Below are 19485 nucleotides of genomic sequence, written 5' to 3' on the forward strand. Positions count from 1 at the left end.
CTGGTTCTGGTTTTTGTTAAGTTTTAACAAGTGGGCTGTGGGCCCCTGAGCACTCATGGTGCCTAGTTTCTTTTTAGTTTCTCACTTTCACATCTGATTAGTTGCCAAGCTTTATACTGAATATGCCTGATTTTGTCTGTCCCTGCTTAGGACTGCATAATTGGGCTTGATTAAAATAATAATTGGCTCATGGGAACAAAATTAATTTTAAAACACTTTCTTCTGCCTTGCCCTTGGTGATAAAGCACCAAGCAGCAAGCACCAAGCACCGCATGGAAACTTCTGCTGGGAGTGGCTGTGTGTCAAGCCTGGGAGGGACTCGGTTCCTTAACATCTATCCAGTTAACTTGTTGAAATGTCTAGCGATACTGTTACATCACAGGTATTTACTGACTTAATTAAACAGCTTTATTTTGAGGTGGGACTTGTATTTCCCCACACTTATTCACCCACTCTAGTGATCATCTTGAGTGAAGACTTTATTAGAATGCACTGTCTCTCCCCTTCTGAACTTTGAGTTTGGGAAATCAGTGATATCTGATGTGTGTCTGTATTTCACACATTCATAATATGTTTCAGTCACATTCAGTCCCATCATCCTCTCCTTTCCCTCTAGTTCTAGCTGACCTCCTCCTTCCCAACCCGCCGCCTCCTCTACTTTTATGTCTTTCTTTGCGTGATTCGGTTTTTCACTGGGGTGTTTACAGGCCACGAGCCGTGTTCTTGTTTGTTTCCCCATTTGCCATGACTAAAGACTTTGATCAATACCAGCTTGGGGAGGAAAGGGTTTATTTGTCTTACATCTCCCAGGTCCCAGTTCATCAGGGAGCCCAAAGTAGAAACTCGGGGCAGGAACCTGGAGGCAGGAGCTGGAGCACAGGCCATGGAGGAACACTGCTCACTGGCTTGCTCCCCTGGCCCCTGCTCAGCCTGCTTTCTTATACAACACAGGCCCACCTGCCCAGGGATGGCACCACCCACAGTGGGCTGGGCCCTCCCACATCACTCAACAATCAAGAAAATGACCCACAGACATGCCACAGGCCAGTCCAATGGAGGAAATTCCCCAATTGAGGCTCCCTCTAACCAGGGGTGTCAAGTTGACACTAAAGCTACCCAGCACAAGCCCCTTGTCAGTGACTACACCACTGAAGAAAATGTCTCTCTACCCTCATCCTGTGTATAGGTCCTCAGGGAGGGTTGTCGCCCCATAAGCCCCTGTTTCCACAGCACGGTGCTTGCTGGACACTGTGTTATGCAGATCTTGTATAGCTGCTGTGAGCTCAAAAGTACAGTAGCCATGGCACATGTGGAAGTCAGAATTCCACATGGCTCCCTGCTCCTCTGGCTCGTATTTTCCCATCGTTCTCTCTTTTTCTATAAATATTACTAGGGTTCACACTTAATTCATTTAGGAATTAGACTGGGAAGGTGGACATGAAGTCTTTACCAACCTTTCTCTTGTTTTGTTGTTATATATTTTTCACTGATGCATTCGCTCTGTCTGCAAAGGCTGATGCTTAGATCTGACGCTCAGGCTTCTGAAAGATACCCACGTAAATGGAAGAGATCATGACCTAGTTTCTTCTGCATCTCAGCAAGGTTATTGTATTCCATGAAAACAAGTCAGTGACTTTTTCATGGCTAGCCAACAGCAGTACGGTATGCCTGGAGGTCCCTACTGTGGAACCGAGTATTTCGATGCAAAGGTTTTTTCTGAAATGTATGAGGTACTGGGTGAGGCTCTGAGCCTATAAAGAAATGATGGTTTTATGCATGCTTTCTCTAAAAATGATTCTTAAAAAATCATGTGTATGTGTGCATGCCTGGGTAGCAGTATGTGCACATGAGTACACAGAGGCCAGAAGAGGGATTAAATCCCCTGGAGTCATACTGGTATGTGGTTGTGAGCTGCTTGATATGGGTACTAGAACCAAACGGGCTCTCTGCAAGGGCAGCAAGCACTCTTAATCACTGAGCCATCGCTCCAGGCCGGGTTTTATAGATGCTTGATTCATAAAAACACACTCAGTCTTGAGGGGGAGTTTCCCAGTGTCTGTACCTCACAACAGAAGGTTGTAATCCTGTTGTCTACAAAGACCTTTGAGAACTCAGAGAGACCTCAGGACAGCCCCAGTTTGGCCTCTCTTTGGGTGTATGTCCTGTCAGTAGTGTTACAGGGAAAGTTCCTAGCGAGCAGGAGGGCCCTGGGTCCCACTACTCCTTTGCTTGGTTAAAACCTTTAGATCTTCTGCACAAGGCCTGTTTCTACTTGTGTCAGCCACCTACATTCTGAGTGCTGGAATATTCTAAAGTTTAGAGTGACTACTTCTGTCTCTTTTGAACTTTACCAAAAGAATGAGATATCAGAGATTATATTAGTTACTCTGCTGTTGCTGTGATAAAACACCATGACCAGGGCAACTTATAGAAAGAAGAGTTTGTTTGACCTAAGATTCCAGAGGGATTAGAGTCCATGCTGGCAAGAGGTGGCCAGAGCAGAAAGCCCGGTGATTATCTTCAAGCTGGCACAGGAAGCAGAGGGTGACTGGAGATCTGGCAAGGTTAAAGAACTCTCAAAGCCTCCCCCAATGACGCCCTTCCTCCAGCATGGCCTCAGCTCCTTAAAACCTCCCTAAACAGTACCACAAACTGGGGATAAAATTTGCAAATACTTGAAGCCTATGGGGGACATTCTCATTCAAACTACCATGGAGATCAATTTGAAGTGATTCTGGATTCTTCCTTCTTAAGTAACCTCATGGAACTGATTTACTACAAATGCCTTCTGAGCCATTGTCCAAGATTGATAAGTTTTAGAATCCATTTCCAACCTCAAGCCTGTCCCATGTTCCCCATAAATAAGATCAGAAGAGGAAAGTAAAACTGTATCTGGAGATGGAAGAGGATCTGAGGTGGGTGGGCCCCGTCCATTTCTCCAGCTGTGCTGTGCATATAAGCTAAAGCAAGGAAATCCACCCCACCAAGGAGCAGTTATCCTTCCCCACTCTAAGAGCCTCTGCATCAGGGTTCTGGGTTCAAGAGTCTATCCTGGGCCTTGGCCCTCCCCTGGTAGGCATAATCCACCTACTAGGGTGTATGTCATGCATGGTAATGGTATGGCTTTGCTTGCTGCCGTTGGGGTTAGTTTTCTAATTCAGCACCTTATCTATAGGATTTTAAATTTTAGTTGTGCATATTTAACTTGAGTATCTTCTTAGATTGTGTTCAATTCTTGTACATATGAAATTTCTAATTCTGTGTCTTATACTTTGGGCTCATTACTTACATCCTTTTCTTTTGTAATTTTTTATTGAATTTTTGTGTATTTCATACAGAACATCTTAATCATCTTTATACCGCCTTCCCCAGTGGCCCCTCCCATACCTCCCCACACAATGGATTTCATGTATTCTGTCATTTGTGTTAAGGCCTATCAAGTTTAGTTAGTGTTCCAAGACCCCCTCAGTGCAAGTTCATCCACTGAGGTCAGGTCAGCCTATCTAGAGTCCCTCCCTCTAAGAAGATCAGTTCTTCCTCACCCAATAGTAATCAGCTGCCAATATTTCTTCAGCTAAGATTGGGGCTGCTGCCTATTTTCCCAGTTCTATGCTGGGTTTTTGTCTGATTGAGTTTTCATGGGTCTTATGCATTCTGACACCATTGTTCTAGGTTCATATGAGCAGGGTCCCAGGAGCTTGTAGGACTCTGTTTCCATATGGTCATGCACCCCCTCCCTGGCTCTTAACAATCTTTTGCCCCTCTTCCCCATTGGTCCCTGAGCCCTGGGTGGGTGGAGTTTAATATGGAAGTTCTGTCCAAGGGCCCACACTCTGCAGACTCTTATTCTCTGTGTTTTGGCCATTTGTGGCCTTTTGTGTTTCTGGCCCTCTGTTACATGAGGGAGCTTCACTGATGAGAATTGAAGGATGCATTAGTGTTCTCTCTATCCCTTGTTCCACTATGTTCCATGAGCCTTAGGTGTAGAGGTTCCATTGTAGATGTGTAACTTGGGGTCAGGCAATTCACAGACAATGTCTGTGTGTGACCAGCTGTGGAACTCTGCAATAGTCTCCGTCTTCTGCAAAAGAAGCTTCTTTGCTGAGTGGTGACTGGGATACTTGTCTGCAAATATAAGGATCCACATTTTGCACATAGTAAGAAATTACATTAGTCTAGGGGTTTTCTCTAAATATGTGACCTCTCCAGTCATGTGTATTTGGCTGTGTTTACAGCACCATATGAGTTTCCTCCCATTGAGTGGGCTTTAAGTCCAATTATGGAGCTGTTGATTACCCCCAAGATAAAAGTGCCACTACTGCACCAGTGTCGTTTGCTGTGCCCGTTGTTGTGGTTATTAGGCCTTAAAGCTGGGGTTGGACCATTGACTGTTGTTCTCCCTCAGAAGTCTACACAGTGCTCTTCAAAACTATGAGAGCTAGCTTATATTCTTTTTAAAAATCTTTTTAAAAATAAATCCTTTATGTGTATGAGTGTATTGCTTGCATGTGTGTAAGTGCACCCTTGTCGTGTAATGCCCATGGAGGTCAGAAGAGGATGTAGGATCCCCAGATCCCCTGGAACTGGATTTACAGATGGTTCTTAACTGCCATGTGGGTTCTGGGAATTAAACCCAGGTCTTCTACAAGAGTAGTCAGTGTTCTTAACCACTGAGACGTCTCTCCAGTTCCAAGCTTATATTCTTAAGTGAGTATATTAGTGGTGGGTTAGCCAGGAAGTGAAAGGGAATTCTAGATAGTTACACGTGAAAGTTTTTAATGCCAAAGACTAGTTGCTTATAAAATTAAAAGAATGGTCACAGACAGGACCTGCATGTCTCGGAGTTACTCTGGTTCTCCAAGATCCTGGAAGCTACAGAAAATTCTAGAAGTCTCTGGTGATGAGCTTAAGGTAAGCCACTAATAAGCAATTAATGCCCAAAGACTACTGAGGACCTTCCCATGGCCAGAGCCAATGCTCTGTCCACTGCAGGAGGATGAGCTGCTGGCTCCTTCCGTCCATCCCAGCCTTGTGCTCATGTTCCCACTGTTGGGAAATCCAGCTGAAAGTCCAAGCGGCAGGGGAGATAGAAACAGGGGAGAGCGCTCATAGTAGGGGGAGCTGTTAGAAACTGCATGGGCATAGTGGCAGGTGCGTTAGAAATTACAGCAGAGGACACAGTGGGGGTTACAAACTGCAGTGGGAGCATAACAGGTCAGTTAGAAACTGCTGGGGGTAATGAGTGACTTGTAAAGTGCAGAGGGGCAGAGTGGGAGAGCTGAGAGCCCAGCAGGATGCCACGAGTGTCAAGTGTCTGCCTTTCTGTGTGGCTTTCTCATGGTGGCCTGTTTCTCATCCTCCTCCCCCCGCTTCCCTGGATACTTGGTTCTCTTAATTCCATCCATGTTTATCACTGTAACTGTTACAGCTGGGACTGTCCTCTAGACTCCACTTTAGCCATCAGATCTGCTTCGTAATGTTGCCATGAATGTTTTCTCATGAAACCCATGCATTTTCTTTTCCATATAATCTGTTCTTATATAATATTAATCTCATGCATACATACAATTTACCTTGACTGTGTTCACCCACCACTCACCCCATCTCCTCCGGGATCCTCTCCCACACCCAACCCCATCTACTCCCAACTTCATGTCCTCTTTTCATTTTTAATAACCCACTGAATCTCATTAGGGATGCCCATATACTCTTGGGTGGGACCATCCCCTGGAGCATCACTGACCTACTATGGGCCATTTGCCTAAAGAAAACTGACTCTCCCTCCCTCAGGAGCCATCACCTGTCAGCAGCACCTCAGCTAAGGTTTGGGGCTGGTAAACCCTCCCCCATCCATGTTGGGATGTTGACTGTCTTGATCTTGTGCAGGTCTCATGCAGGCAACCACAGCTACTGTGAGTTCATGACTGTAACAGTCCTGTCATATCCAGAAGACACTGATTCACACCAGTTCTCCCTGACATCTGACCCTTTCCACCCCCTTTTCTGTGGTGTTTGCTTAGCCCTGCAGGCAGGGATAAAGATGTACCATTTATACCTGAGCAGTCCACAGGCACTTGGACCAATTGTGAATCTCTGTACTAACCACTGTCCACTGCACAGGGAAGGTTCTCTGATGAGGACTGAGATGGCACCAGTCTGTGAGTAGAGAGATAATAGGTTTAGAAGGCAGTTTAATACTACGTCCACTTAGCAAAATAATGGGTTACTTCTGGGGCCTATGAGATCCCCAACCACTGCTTTTTAGCCAAGTTTACAGTACCAGACATGAATTCTCTTCTGTGGGAAATTCTTAAAGACAATCAGAAAGTGCTTGACTATCCCCATAACAGGTATCTTACTACTGCAGCAGTGGACATAACTTGCCAGACTGGTCATTATTGTAACCCACATGACTTGCATGTTCTCAGGTGGATAAGACTGTTGATGATTTTTCTCCCCCAGCACCCTGCATGGCCCCTTCATGGTGCTATGAAAACTGGCCAGCAGTGAGGGAGCTTCTGGTCAGTACCAGCTTGGTTTCTCCATGACCTGTGTGCTGCCTCCTGTTCACCAATGCCATGGTGTCCCACCTCCAAGTATCATGACAGATAAAACATTTTCATAGGCTTCCACATGTCCCTTACAAGGGACAGTGCAGCTTAGTTTGAGAGCACTAAGAGACAAACCCCTGTAAGGAAGAAATATTTGATTAGGAAAAAAAGTCAAAGTGGTGAATGCATCCTTGATAATTTTAGCAGTTATGAAGAAAAAAGGAGGATGATTGTCAGTAATGTTCCTCCCAGAAGCCATAGCTTCCCAAATAAAAGCTTTCCATAGCTTTTCCCTGTGCCTGCTGTGGTGTTCCACAGCTGTTACCGGTTAGCAAGGCTCCAGTGCCACCCAAAACAATACACAATCGATTGCCATTGCTCTTGGGTGCCTGTGGCGGTTTGAATGAGAATGTCCCCCGTAGGCTCCAAGTATTTGGACATTTTGTCCTCAGTTGGTGGTGCTGTTTTGGGAGGTCCTAGAGGGTGTGGCTGCGCTGGAGGAAGCACATCCTGGGGGGCTGTGGGGAGGCATGTTTAGAGAGTTCTTAAGCCTTGCCAAATTTCCAGTCACTCTCTGCTTCCTGTGCCTGCTTGAAGGTGTGAGTGCTCTTTCTGCTCCAGCCACTGCTTGCTTCTCTGCCTCCCGCCGTGGTGGACTCTGATCCCTCTGGAACCATGAGCTCAAATAAACTCTTCTTCCTACAAGTTCCCTTGGTCATGGCTTTTTTTTTTTTTTTTTTTTTAATCACAGCAACAGAAAAGTAACTAATACAGTATCCAAGAAAACTAGATGGTACATGGCATAGATCACCTGCCTGAGAAGCTGGCAGGGCCCACCCAGAAAAATGAGAGGCCTTAAAATCAGAGACCACTGGGCATTGTGGCTCAGGCCATAATCCCAGCACTCCTGAAGCAGGAGGATTGACGTGAGTTCAAGGCCAGCTTATGCCACATAGTGAGTTCAGACTAGTTTAAGCCACAGAGTGAGACCCTGTCTAAAAAAGTCGTGTCAAATTACTCAGATTCCAATGTGTACACACATGTGGACAAATTGATGTTTTTCCTACATGTGTAATTGTTATTTAGTTACATCACAGGAGTGACTAGATCAGGGTCTTCTCCTGATCCAGTTGTCAGGTAGAAGTTCAGGGCGGTTTGAGAGTGAGGTCAAACAATGTCCTCAATAAAGAAGAAAAGAAAGTTCTTTACTAAATTAGCTTCTGTCTACTTACAAGCCAAAAAAATTGATTTTGTTAGTAAAAGGATTTTTATCCTGCTAGACTGCCACTGTGCGTGAAGTCATGGTTCTAGACTGCCACTGTCCATGATGTCGTGGTTCTAGACTGCCACTGATGATGGAGTCATGGTTCTAGACTGCCACTGTCCATGACGTCGTGGGTCTAGACTACCACTGTCCATGAAGTCATGGTTCTAGACTGCCACTGACCGTGAAGTCATGGTTCTAGACTGCCACTGTCCATGGAGTCAAGGTTCTAGACTACCACTGACCATGGAGTCATGGTTCTAGCCTGCCATTGACCATGGAGCTGGGGTTCTAGATGGCCACTGACCATGGGGTTATGGTTCTAGACTACCACTGACCATGAAGTCATGGTTCTTTGTTGCAACTTGAACAGTTTTGAATTTCACATGCTTATAAGTTCAAAACAGACAAGCAAAGCCTATCCATTATTTTATTGACTCATACCTCCAAAAGCACCATATGTGGGGTTAAAAAATGGACTTTAAACTTGAAGATATAATAAAAGATTAATTTATCTTCTGTCTTCATTAGAAAATCTCTAATCATTTGTAGAAAATTGTCCAGGTCTCCAGTATGTTCTTCATTAATATTGAGTCGTTATGATTGTCAACTTAGGAAGGCCCTACAAGATTCTATGCAGAGAAGTCATAAACGGACACTTGTTTCTAGAAGCTACTCCTAATGAGCAAGTAAAAAAGTGAGTTCATGCATATGAATTCCAATTGTGTCTCAGTGGGTGAGACATCATTTACCCCACTTTATCCTAGCTGTATAAAAATGTATGTCCCTGTTCAGATGATATTTGAATGAGCATTAGTTAATCACTGTTCACTTATATGAGCTTGGGATTTACTGAATGTGAAAACGAATTTGGCCAGTGCCTTACCAAAGTACTTTGGACCACAAGAACGAGGTGCTGAGGTGAGTAACACCTGCTCTCTGCCCCCAGAAAATTGGTCCAATAGATGACACGTACCTGATGGCTGAATCTCATAGTAAGAACTGTCATGTGATACGCTACCGAAACCTGAGCTGCCTGCTGTCAGCTGCCTCCTCCCTCAGTGCTTCTGATGTCAAACCAGTGGTGTCTTCACACTGGTAACAAGCCTCCACTCCCTGAGCGCCAGCTGGGTATCCAGCAATTTAATTCTGATATTGAACAACCACAGTCAGCTCCAACTGCACAGACTTCAAGGATCAGCCCCCCAAGACTGGGTCTGCTATAGACACCTGTCACAAGTACTGAGTCCTACATGTCTTAGTCCATTGAATAGTGCTATAACCCCATATCACGGATGAGTAACTTTATTAGTTACTTTTCTGTTGCTGTGAAAAGCACCATGACCAAGGCAACTTATAGACAGGAGCATTTGTCTTTCAGTTCCAGAAGGCAAGAGTCCATCATGGTGGGCGGCAGCAGTAGGTGGAACAGAAAGCTGAGTGATGACATCTTCAAGCAGGCACAGGAAGCAGAGAGAAACTGACAGTCCAGCAGGGCTTAAGGACTCGAAAAACCTTCCCACAGTGATGTGCTTCCTCCAGCATGACCATGCCTCCTAAAGGTTCCATGACCCTCCCCAAACAGCACCATGAGCTGGAGACCAAGTATTTAAATACTTGGAGCCTATGGGGGGCACTCTTTCATACTATTGATGAAAATGAATGAAGGTTTACTTAGATCGTGGTCTGAGGCTCTTTTTCTGGTGCGGACTCATAGCAATGAAGAACCTCCCTGTTCAGGCCTCTCTTCTTAGCAAACCATGGTCATGATGGATCAGCAGTCCACTCCTGGGGCCTCATCTAACCTGAACAACTTCCCAAATGTCCCACCCCAAAATACCATGGTTAAATTGTCACCCTCTAAATGGCTCACTGAGCATTGAATTTCAACCTGAGTTTTTACAGGAACATTCAGATCGTTACATGGTACCCCCACTTCTCTCCAACTTAACTTCAAAGCAGGAGGTTTCAGAACCTCATCTTTCAGGTTCAGTCATTGCTAGAGTGACTTGTGAGTCAGGAGACTTCATCCTCCATCACAAGTTGATTATAAAGGATGAAATGAGTGCTAAGATGAACGGGGAGAGAGGCTCAAGGTTCTAAGATTCTCAAGCAGAGAACCCTCTGTCCCACGAGGCCAGAATGTACCATTGTCCTTTTGTCTTCACCAGCTGGGAGCTCTCTAAGAACGTCTGATGGCACGGGCTCATCTCGTTAATCATCTCATTGGCTGCTGGGGATAACCTAGTCTCCAGCCCCAGATAAGGACTGAAAGCCAACCTCTAATCACTCCTTGGTCTTTCCGGTGATCAAACTTTCCTGAACCTGAGTAGGGTCCCAGTCCCTAGTTACCTCATTGGCAGGCAAAGATTCTCCTGCACTTCAGGGTCCCAGGGTTTTAGGAGCTGTGTGAACGGTTTCATCGTTGGGTACACTGAGGTCAAGATGGCAAGGAAAGAATCACTGATCCTTTCTTTACTGTGGTCTCTGATTCAGCTGCCTGGACAACATCTGGACATTGGGTTCAAGTGTCAGTCCTCAGCAGTTGCAAGCCTGCTGCATCAGGCACTCCTGGGTGGGCTGAGCACGCCCACAGAACATGCTGCACACTCGGGCTAAAGGGGTCTAACCGAGAAATTCAAAGAGGGTATTCTGGTCTAGTTTACAGGGGTAGAAGGCAATCTGGCAGGTATACCCAAAGTCAAGGCACTGGAGGACAGTGTTTCCTGTTCAGAGGAGAGCAGGAAGACAGGCTGGGCGGTGAGAGGACAAGGAAAAGACCACAGGGCAAGCTCACAGTATCACCCAGCCAAAGGATGTCTCCTTTGGGAAGGAAATTCACTTATGGGAGAATGAAGCCAGTGTCCAGCAGAGCCATGGGAGGACACAGCCTGGTCAGCCTTGGATGTCAAGCAGGTAGGGCCTGTCTCTCAGTGGCTGTGTGTGTGCCAGGTGGACAGCTCACAGTGCCTGTCTGCTACTGTTTGACGTTCAGTGGGAGTGAGGCTTCCCTTCACAGGGCTTTCCAGTGTGAGCTCCATCGGCCTGTCCACCCTTCCTCCCCTGCTCACTAGCACAGTCTTCACTGACCCTGTAGTACCTGAGTGGGGTCGGTGACCGCCTGCCAGAGGTCTCAGATCCTACCACGCTGTCATCCGTCTCTGACCCAAGGACCCGATTAATCTGTGGATTTGACATCTGGGCACCTGAGCAAGGTTATCGGCCCACCCTGTGTTCAGGCTGCCCCAGGGCCATGCTGCCCTTTCTCCATCTGGTCACACCCAGCCAGGCGGAAGCAGGCCTTAGAGAACAGTCATCCAACCCTTCTATAACTTCCGAAATCTGTCTGTTAGGAACAAAACAGAGTGCTGGTAAGATTAAGGATCACAGTCAGCAGATACCCATGTGATTTCTCCTTTACTGCCTGGATGTACTGTGTATGATTTTAATCTTACTTTTCTATAGAAGTAATGTTAAAGACATTCAGAATATTTTCATGAGTTTTCTTACACTTGTAAAACTCCAGTGGACTCTCATATGAACATTTGAAATTGCCCTGTTCTGACTTTTTTCTAGTTCCCTGTCTAGAACTTGTAATGCTAATTACTCTGGCCTTTACTTCTCCTTCACATCTCCTAGTCACAATTCAAGGACTTTCTTCTCCCCCTAGAGATAAGAGTTATGCCCACTGAAGGGGTACTCCAATTGCCTCACCCTGCATCCCTGTTCAGCATGGAAGAAGCCAGAGTGGTCTACATCCCGATTCCGTATTGGCAATTTGGGTAACCTCTTCAGAGGATGGCGTGATAAGAATAGGAGGTAGGAATTGGCTAGGCAGTTAGGGTAAAAAGACCCCAAAGAAGGTCAGAAATGACTAAGTTTCAGAGACCAAGAGACTGTAAAGCACATGACCCTGAATAAGATTCCTATCAAAAATGTCACCCACAAATGACTCAAAGACCACTGTGGAAGAGAAGGTGGAAAGACTCTAAGAACCAGGGTTGGTGCATGAACATAAGGAAATAGAGGATTTCAGGCCTCTAGAAACTTGCTCATGAACTTGTAACAATGGTGACAGCATGTACAAGACCTATGCCGATGCAATCAGACAAAATCTAGCATAGAACAGGGGAAATGGACTGTGGGTCCCAAGCCTAGCCGAGGAACTATTAGGAAATGATTGTTGTGGGGTGTGGGAGACTATATCTTCTTTAAGGGAATGATTGTAGATAGGCTAACTAGATTCCAGTGGTTGAAGTTGCACTGAGGGACACCTGGATATAAATGCTTGGCTGGATAGGACTTAACACACATGGCAGAATGCATGAAATCCTGGGGGGCAGGGCTATGGGAGCCATGGAGTGGGGAGGGAGTCTAAATTTGATTAAGATTTATTATATGAAATGCAAAAAAACCTCAATACAAAATTGTCAGTCAAATATATATATATATATATATATATATATTTCAGCCCCTGCTAAATAATCTCATGAACAGCAGGGGTCCTAGGTGCCAACTGCTCCTTCAGCAGTGTCACAGAATTGGAGTTGGGCCTCAGGCCTGTGGCCTTGGCTGAGGCTACTGGTTCAAACTCAGACGTCTCAAGAATATTGACTTGCAGTGAGTGTGACTTTCCTGGGGTGGCCTCACTTGGCTCCAGAAAGCAGGGTAAAATGCCAGGCTTAGTTCTAACGTGTCCTTTCGAGATTTAGTTTCCTTGAACAGTTCTTAGCTCCCTATGGAATGGAGTGTTTGGGATGGATGGGCTCCTTTGCCTACTGGAAACACCTCTTTGGTCCATTTCCTCATGGGAAGTTCTGACAGCCTATGACCAATGGATGGAGTTTGGGGCACAGCAAGAAGTTAAGCAAAGTCCTGCCAAGGCAAGGCTGCTGAGGGAGAGGAACAGACGGCCCATGTGGCTATCACAGCTCCTCTATCCTCGTTCTCAAGTGTAATTGTTAATCTGTCTTTACACATTTGTGCGATTTCCTTCTGACTTTTATTTGGTTAGTCTACTTTCTTCTCTGTGGAATAATTATCACTTTTAGCATATACATCTAGTACTAGCCTATTTTTATAGCATGACTAAATATGCATGAGAGGAAGCTTTCTTTTTAACCACTTTTGAGTGTGTACTTTGATGACACTAAGTGTGTTTACAGTATTGTACAAACATTGCCAACCGCCCATCTCCAGAACATGCTCACTTCCCTAAATCTCTGTGCTCATCCAGCAATAATCACCTGTGCTCCCTCGTTCCTGCCCTGGAAGCCCCTGTTCTATTTTCTGTCTCTGTATTTGACTTCCTGATATCTTGTAGACTATTTCTTCTGGGAGAAGTTTAGTCAGTTGAAATAGTAAGTGTATTTAGGGATTTAGAGATACTCACAAAACCTCACAGGGGACATGTGTGGAGACTGAGGACCAAACCCACTTTCACTACCATTGGCCTCCTCAGCTGAAATTCCTAAGTCTGACTCTGAAAAGTTTGACGTTGGGATAGTGGCCAGGGTGCTCTTCAGCTCTGTGGATTCTCTGGCAATAAACTGCTAATCATTTTGTTGTTTTTTTCTCTTGATGATTTATGAGAGTTGCATCCTCTTGCCATTTCTTGAACAGAAAAATGAGACATAGAGTCCAATGTTAGCATCGCTTTAGCAAAGTGACTGGTATTCCTAGCTACGGAGAGGACTGGTATATTTCACCAAATGAATCAGAGCAGCAGTTGTGAAAGCCATGTTGAACTGATTGATTGATTGATTGATTGACTGATTGATTGACTGACTGACTGACTGACTGACTGATTGATTGATTGATTGATTGATTGATTGATTGATTGATTGAAGTACTGGGGATTGAGCCCAGGCCTCCCACATATGAGGAAAACCCTCTCCCATTGAGCTATTCCCCAGACCCATATCTGTTGGAGTGTAGGGAGAAATATGTGCAACCTGGGACTGATTAAATGGGCTAAGAAAGGTCATAGACATCAGAAAATTAAGATGTCTGTAGTTGGCCTGTTGGACATTAACACGAGGCATGAAATCATGCTGAAGGTCTTTCTCTAGGCTCTACGAGCTCTTCTGCCTTTGTCGCTGGGCATGAGTGCGAGTCTCCATCACATGTCCTCCTTGTCCACAGGGTGGATGAGTTCCCAAGAAGGCTGCTACAGAGACCTGAGGGTTCAAGTGAACACATCCTTCTGCAACCCCAAGACCAGACCGGCCACAGGGCTGGTGCCCTGCAAGGTGTCAGCCTGTCCTCCCAGGTAAGAAGCACCACGTTAATCTTAGCAAGTGCAGGGTTTGCAAATCATCGGAACCACCAAGCCTGGAGGATGACAGGAATAACTGTAGCCCTGTGATTCATCACAGCAAAGAGGAAGAAGAGCTGCCTGAACAGACAGTGCAGTGAGGTGAGAGAGACAGTCTACAAAGTCTCCCACCTCTCAGGGGAAGCTCTTCCCACCATGTCTCAATGTTTACTCTTTCTTTGCTAAATCTCAGGCCAGCACACATCATGGTGACAGTAATGGATTCTCTCACAACCTCTCATGTCAGTCACTGCTGTTTACTTTTCACTTACTGTGTGACAGGTGCTGGAAGAGCCACTCCAAAGCCCCCCACGCAAGGCCTGATCTGCCAGGGCCTCACTATCCTTAAGTGGGGACAGGTCATAGGACGAAGAGAAAACTCAGTGGATGGCACTCTTAGGTGATGAAATTCTAACTCCAAGACCTTCCAGAATGCCGCTGGAACTCGAGACACTCAATAAAAATAACCCAATACATCTGGATTATGACAATCCATGGAGTATGGCAAATTGGGGACATGTCTGAAGACATGTCCCTCAGGAGCACATAGCTGCCTACGTGTTTCCAAGACAGTGGTGTTCTGGAAGGTGTAAGTGCCATCTCCGGGTTCCCTTTGGATCCCCATGTGCCTCCAGACTCTCCGAATAGAAATGGTAGCTAGCATTTAAGAAGTTTGGAGTCAGGGCCTTGAGGTGCTCTCACAAGGGACACCCTCCGTGCATCTGGGAACCCATGCATGCCCACAAGGCCACCTCAAGTGTGGTTCCTTGACCCCACAGCTTCTGAGACAAACACTGGTCAGAAGTTACACAGGATTCTGGTGCTTATGAACCCAGTCACCCAGTTGTCTTGGATGCCTCTGTGGGATTTGCTCTAGGATGAAGTGATGCTCTGGGGATTTCTGTGCACTGGTAACGATGATCTGCAGTTCTCAGGTCTTACAGTTCGCCCATGCACCCCGGCACAGGCTGGCGAGTGATAGCTACCAGCTTCTGCACTGATTGCCTTGCAGGCTGGGCTGAGCTGGACTGTAGGGGTACAGCCTGCCATCTGCTTCTAGGTCAGATTGGTCCTGCTGTGGGATTGTTTGGGGTCTGCAATGGGCTTCCAATGCAACTACTTCAAGAGCAGGATGCTCAGGAAGGTAACCCCATAACCAGGAGTAAATAGGGCATCTCTGTCTGCAAAAGGGAAGAAGGCTGCTTCCCCCAAAGAAAGAGGGTTGAGAGACGAATGCAGCTGGACACCGCCGGAAGTGCTCCCGGCAGGTGTTCATCCGGAACAACCATGGCAGGTGGGAAGAGAGCCCCTCGTGGCACGAGCTCAGCCCTCTGTTCAGAGCAGCTGGGTGTGTGCAGAGATAATGAAGGACAGTGGGCGAGTGGAAGGGAAACCGTGGGTGTGAGAAGTGGGTGGGTTCTGATGAAGTCTTGGGTTTCCGCACTGTTAGAAGTCCAGTGCCGCCCCTCAAGGGAGGGACCTTGTCCTCCCCGGGTGACCGGACCGAGCAGTATGTGCTTCCAGTAACCGTGCTTGGCTCAGGCAGGTGCGTCATGGAAACCCGGATCATATCTTTGAACTGGAGTCAAGGCCTGTCCCAGAGGGTTCAGAGGTGCCTGGTTAGAGCCTTGTCGTTTGCAGTGACAAGTGCTTGGCCCTCTGTCCTTGGACAGTGCCTGTGCTCCGGTTGCCACCATGAGGTGGTAGGAAAGCCTTGGCCCCCTGTCTTCTCAAGGGGTCACGGATATATATCAGCACATTGCTGTTTTTCTTACAGCTCGCCCACTTACAACTAGTGATGTTTTCCTCATGGGATTCCTGTCTCTCTTTCTGGTATGGATCCATGGCCAGGCATCCCTGCCTTTTCCTGTCCTGTATTCTGTGCGTCACTCATTCTGATACAGTTTAGTTTATAAAAAGAAAGGAAGAAAAACAACTCTGTCACTAGCCCTGTACAATAAACAAAAACGTCACAGATCATTAACAGAAGTGTCAGTTTGGGGGCTGGTGGTCTCCCAGGAAGTCGCAGTGTCTGTCTGTCTTAACTACTTCCTTGATATATCTTGGATTTTAGACTATTTGGATTGTCCTCTGAGATAGAAAGCATTCTAAGACAACACAAAGTCTCCCTGCCAGCCCCAAGCTAAGGGACTGTGGCTGGGTAGTTCCTCCAGAGCAGGGAGAGTGCTTGCAGCTTCCTTTTTCTTCTTGGGAGGGGGGGGGGGCTGATAGCCACGGGGCTTCATGGGTCTCTAGTTGCCTGGGAAACAGAACCTAGGCTCCAACACCAGGTCTGCTGCAGGCAGTGCTCCCCAAGGCAGGCATCCCACTGCCTGTGGCTGGACTGAAGGAATTGCAAAGCCTGGGGCAGCAACTGGTGAAAGGCTCTGCCTGCCTACACCCACTGAGAAAAACATCCAGTCTTTGTGGTGCCTGCCCCACAGGGAAAGGTGGGGCCCAGTCCAAACATTCCTAGTTACGAAATCACTAAATCTTGGCTTTATTTATTTGTTCTCGTATCTATTAATGTAACCAGAAAAACAAATTCAGTTATTGATTGTGTAAAGCAAAGTTATCAAGGACAAAACAAAACAAAAAGAACCCATATTAATGTTAATCCTTATGGATTACCGTTTTATTTTCTCACTTTGCTTTTGCAATTGAGTTGAGGAAAATAGGTTTTAATCTTAAATGTTTGTTTATTCTCTGTAAAGTAAGAAATATTTCTTTCTTGTCCAAGATACTGACACCTTTGTTCACTGCTACTGGGCAGTGAGCCTTTTTTGACAGGTTGTGTGTGTGTGTGTGTGTGTGTGTGTGTGTGTGTGTGTCCCCTCTTCCTCCCTGTCAAGTGCCATGGCCTTCTCCCAGCTAAGTGTGCAGTGGTTTCAGTCTGAACAATCTCCCCAAGCTGCAGCCTCTGTCCTGCCTGAGCACAAACCTCTCCCCCTTTCTATTGCTGTCCTCACAGACTAACTGGTGGGGTAGGAGGGTCAGAGGTGATGCTTCATGTTCAGTTTGGGCAGGGGGGGGGTCCCCAGAGGACCGGGAGTAGAGACAAGCTCCACTGGTTAGAACTCTGGCCTCTGAGTCAGCAGCTAGATCCTGCCTGCTCATACCATTTCCTCTTAACGTATTTATAATTGACTTCAAAATTCCACTATGTCAGTTTGTAGTTTCAGCATGAATTGTCCTGTTATTTTTTTAAATTATTTTATTCATTATTTTTTATTTTTACTTTATTTGTATGTGTGTATTCCTTGCATGTAGGTAAGTGTCGTACAATGCCCACAGAGGACAGAAGAGGCTGTCAGATCCCCAGGAACCGGAGTTTCGGACAGTTGTTAGCTGCCATGTGGGTACTGGGATTCGAACCTGGTTCTTTTGCAAGAACAGCCAGTGCTCTTAACCTCTGAGCCATCTCTCCAGCCCCCATCCTGTTATTCTTAAAGAGAGCCGTCCTTACATCTAAGATTATCTTCCATCTTGCGATCTGTTTTGTGAGAAATTAACATTGTAGTGTCCATGTACTCTATTTACTTAGTTTTCATTTTATTTTGTGTATGAGTGTATTGCCTACCTGTGTACAAGGGCATTCGTTTTATGCAGTGCCCACCGAGATCAGAAGAGGGTGTTGAGTCCCGTGGAACTGGAGTGGTGGTTAGCTGCGATGTGGGTGCTGGGATTCAAGCAGCCAGTGCTTGAATTGTCTCTCCAGTCCCCACTTCAATACTGAAATGGATTTGCCTTCAGTAAATGATAGTCTGGACTTTGATATTATCAAGTGAAGAATGCCTTTATGTAGGTTTAATCTACACATGAATTGTGATCGCTGGTCTGTTTTCTTTTGGATCTCCTGATTCTATTTGCTATGCTTTTCCTTCGCATCTCTTCCTGCCCAGACCTTAAACCACAGTAATCTGCTTTAGAATGTGAAACAGGAATTAATGACTTGATTTGTCATTTATATTAACATCTGCTAAGAACGCAGGTTATTTGGGGGGGGGTGTTGATATATTGTGATTCTCAAACCACCTTTGAACAAACCCTGCTTTTGACAAGCACATCAAATACTTGTTGACTTGATCATCTCCCTTTACAGCAGTGATATTAGGATCTATAAGGAAAATAATTAGCTACTGCTCTGTCTTGCAGCCATGACAGAAGTTTTACTTAATAGATTTGAATAAGATCACTGGCTCTTAGGTTTCTCTCATTATTCTTCTCTCTTGGGCTTCTAATTAAGCAGCCCTTCTTTGACTTACGAAGCTTCCAATAAATAATGCATAACTGTCCATTGCTCTCCTACAGCAACCATACATTTTAAACAATTTTCTCAGATGTAAGATGTGTTTTCAGTTTAAACATCATTTTCAAGAAACACCTCCTCCCACTGAAGAAACAGTGTTTTGGGTGAGAAAGGGATCAGATGCCGCTGTGAAAGTCAATTTGTTTACCAGCGGGTCCATTGAAGCTCAAGGAGTCCTTAGATGCAAACAGACTCCTAATCTGCTTCTGGCTGTGGGCTCTGAGCATGGGATCCTGGCAGAGGAGACCGCAGTCTCCTAGTGTTTAGGTCTGTCTGGATGCTATACAAGGCAGGAATCCAAGCAGGCATTCCCACTGGTTTCCAGCCACCCACACTGTCTCAGAGTCCGATTCTACTTCTACACTGAATGGAGTCCCAACCATAACATCTTTATAATTATTTTGATGAATTTATTATATATTTCCTTCATTTAAGAGTAGAATAGAGGGATCTGGATAAACGCCGCACTGAGTAATTGTGCTTGCTGTGGGTCCCTGAACCCACGTGAAGGGTGGAATGTAGTCCTGAGCCTGCGTGTAACCTCTGAGCTATGGGGGAGGGGAGTAGAGGCAAGAGGATTGCTGGTGGGGTTTGCCAGCTGCAAGAGTGGATCCAGATTCAATGAGAAAGCCTGTCTTCAAAGGATAAGGCAGAGAGTGATAGAGCAGGACACCTGATGTCTTCTCTGGACTCTGCATGCACACAAGCATGCACACTCATATCCACAGGCACACACGCCACACACACTACATTCGCACACACATGCAGGCATGCACACACAATAGAACAATCTTTTTAAATCCTCAAGATTCAACATCTAACCTATCAATAAATCTAGGCTTTCATCAGAGGTAGATGTGGGAATGAAGTCTCGCATCTTTGACCAGAAGACCTCAATTGTCACTTAGAAAAGCCAGTCAGTGCTGGGAGACCCTCAAAAGGCAAGTGTTGTTGGAAGACAGGGCACTTGAAAGATGGAGACTGTGATTAGAAATATACATAAAGTGGGGCTGGAGAGGTGGCTCAGCGGTTAAGAACACTGGTT

The 19485-nt window shown here is 45.9% G+C and overlaps 1 protein-coding gene across 1 annotated transcript in view; it reads left to right on the forward strand.

Annotated features, from left to right (window-relative positions):
* Adamts16 (ADAM metallopeptidase with thrombospondin type 1 motif 16) overlaps positions 1–19485 on the forward strand; it is a 161503-nt gene that overhangs the window by 97817 nt on the left and 44201 nt on the right. The window contains exon 18 of the mRNA XM_008834569.3: positions 13960–14086. Within this exon, the coding sequence (XP_008832791.1) occupies positions 13960–14086 (127 nt within the window). The remainder of the gene's footprint in view (positions 1–13959; positions 14087–19485) is intronic.

Source organism: Nannospalax galili, unplaced genomic scaffold (assembly GCF_000622305.1).
Source record: "Nannospalax galili isolate Female #2095 unplaced genomic scaffold, S.galili_v1.0 scaffold197, whole genome shotgun sequence".
Lineage (NCBI taxonomy): Eukaryota > Metazoa > Chordata > Mammalia > Rodentia > Spalacidae > Nannospalax > Nannospalax galili.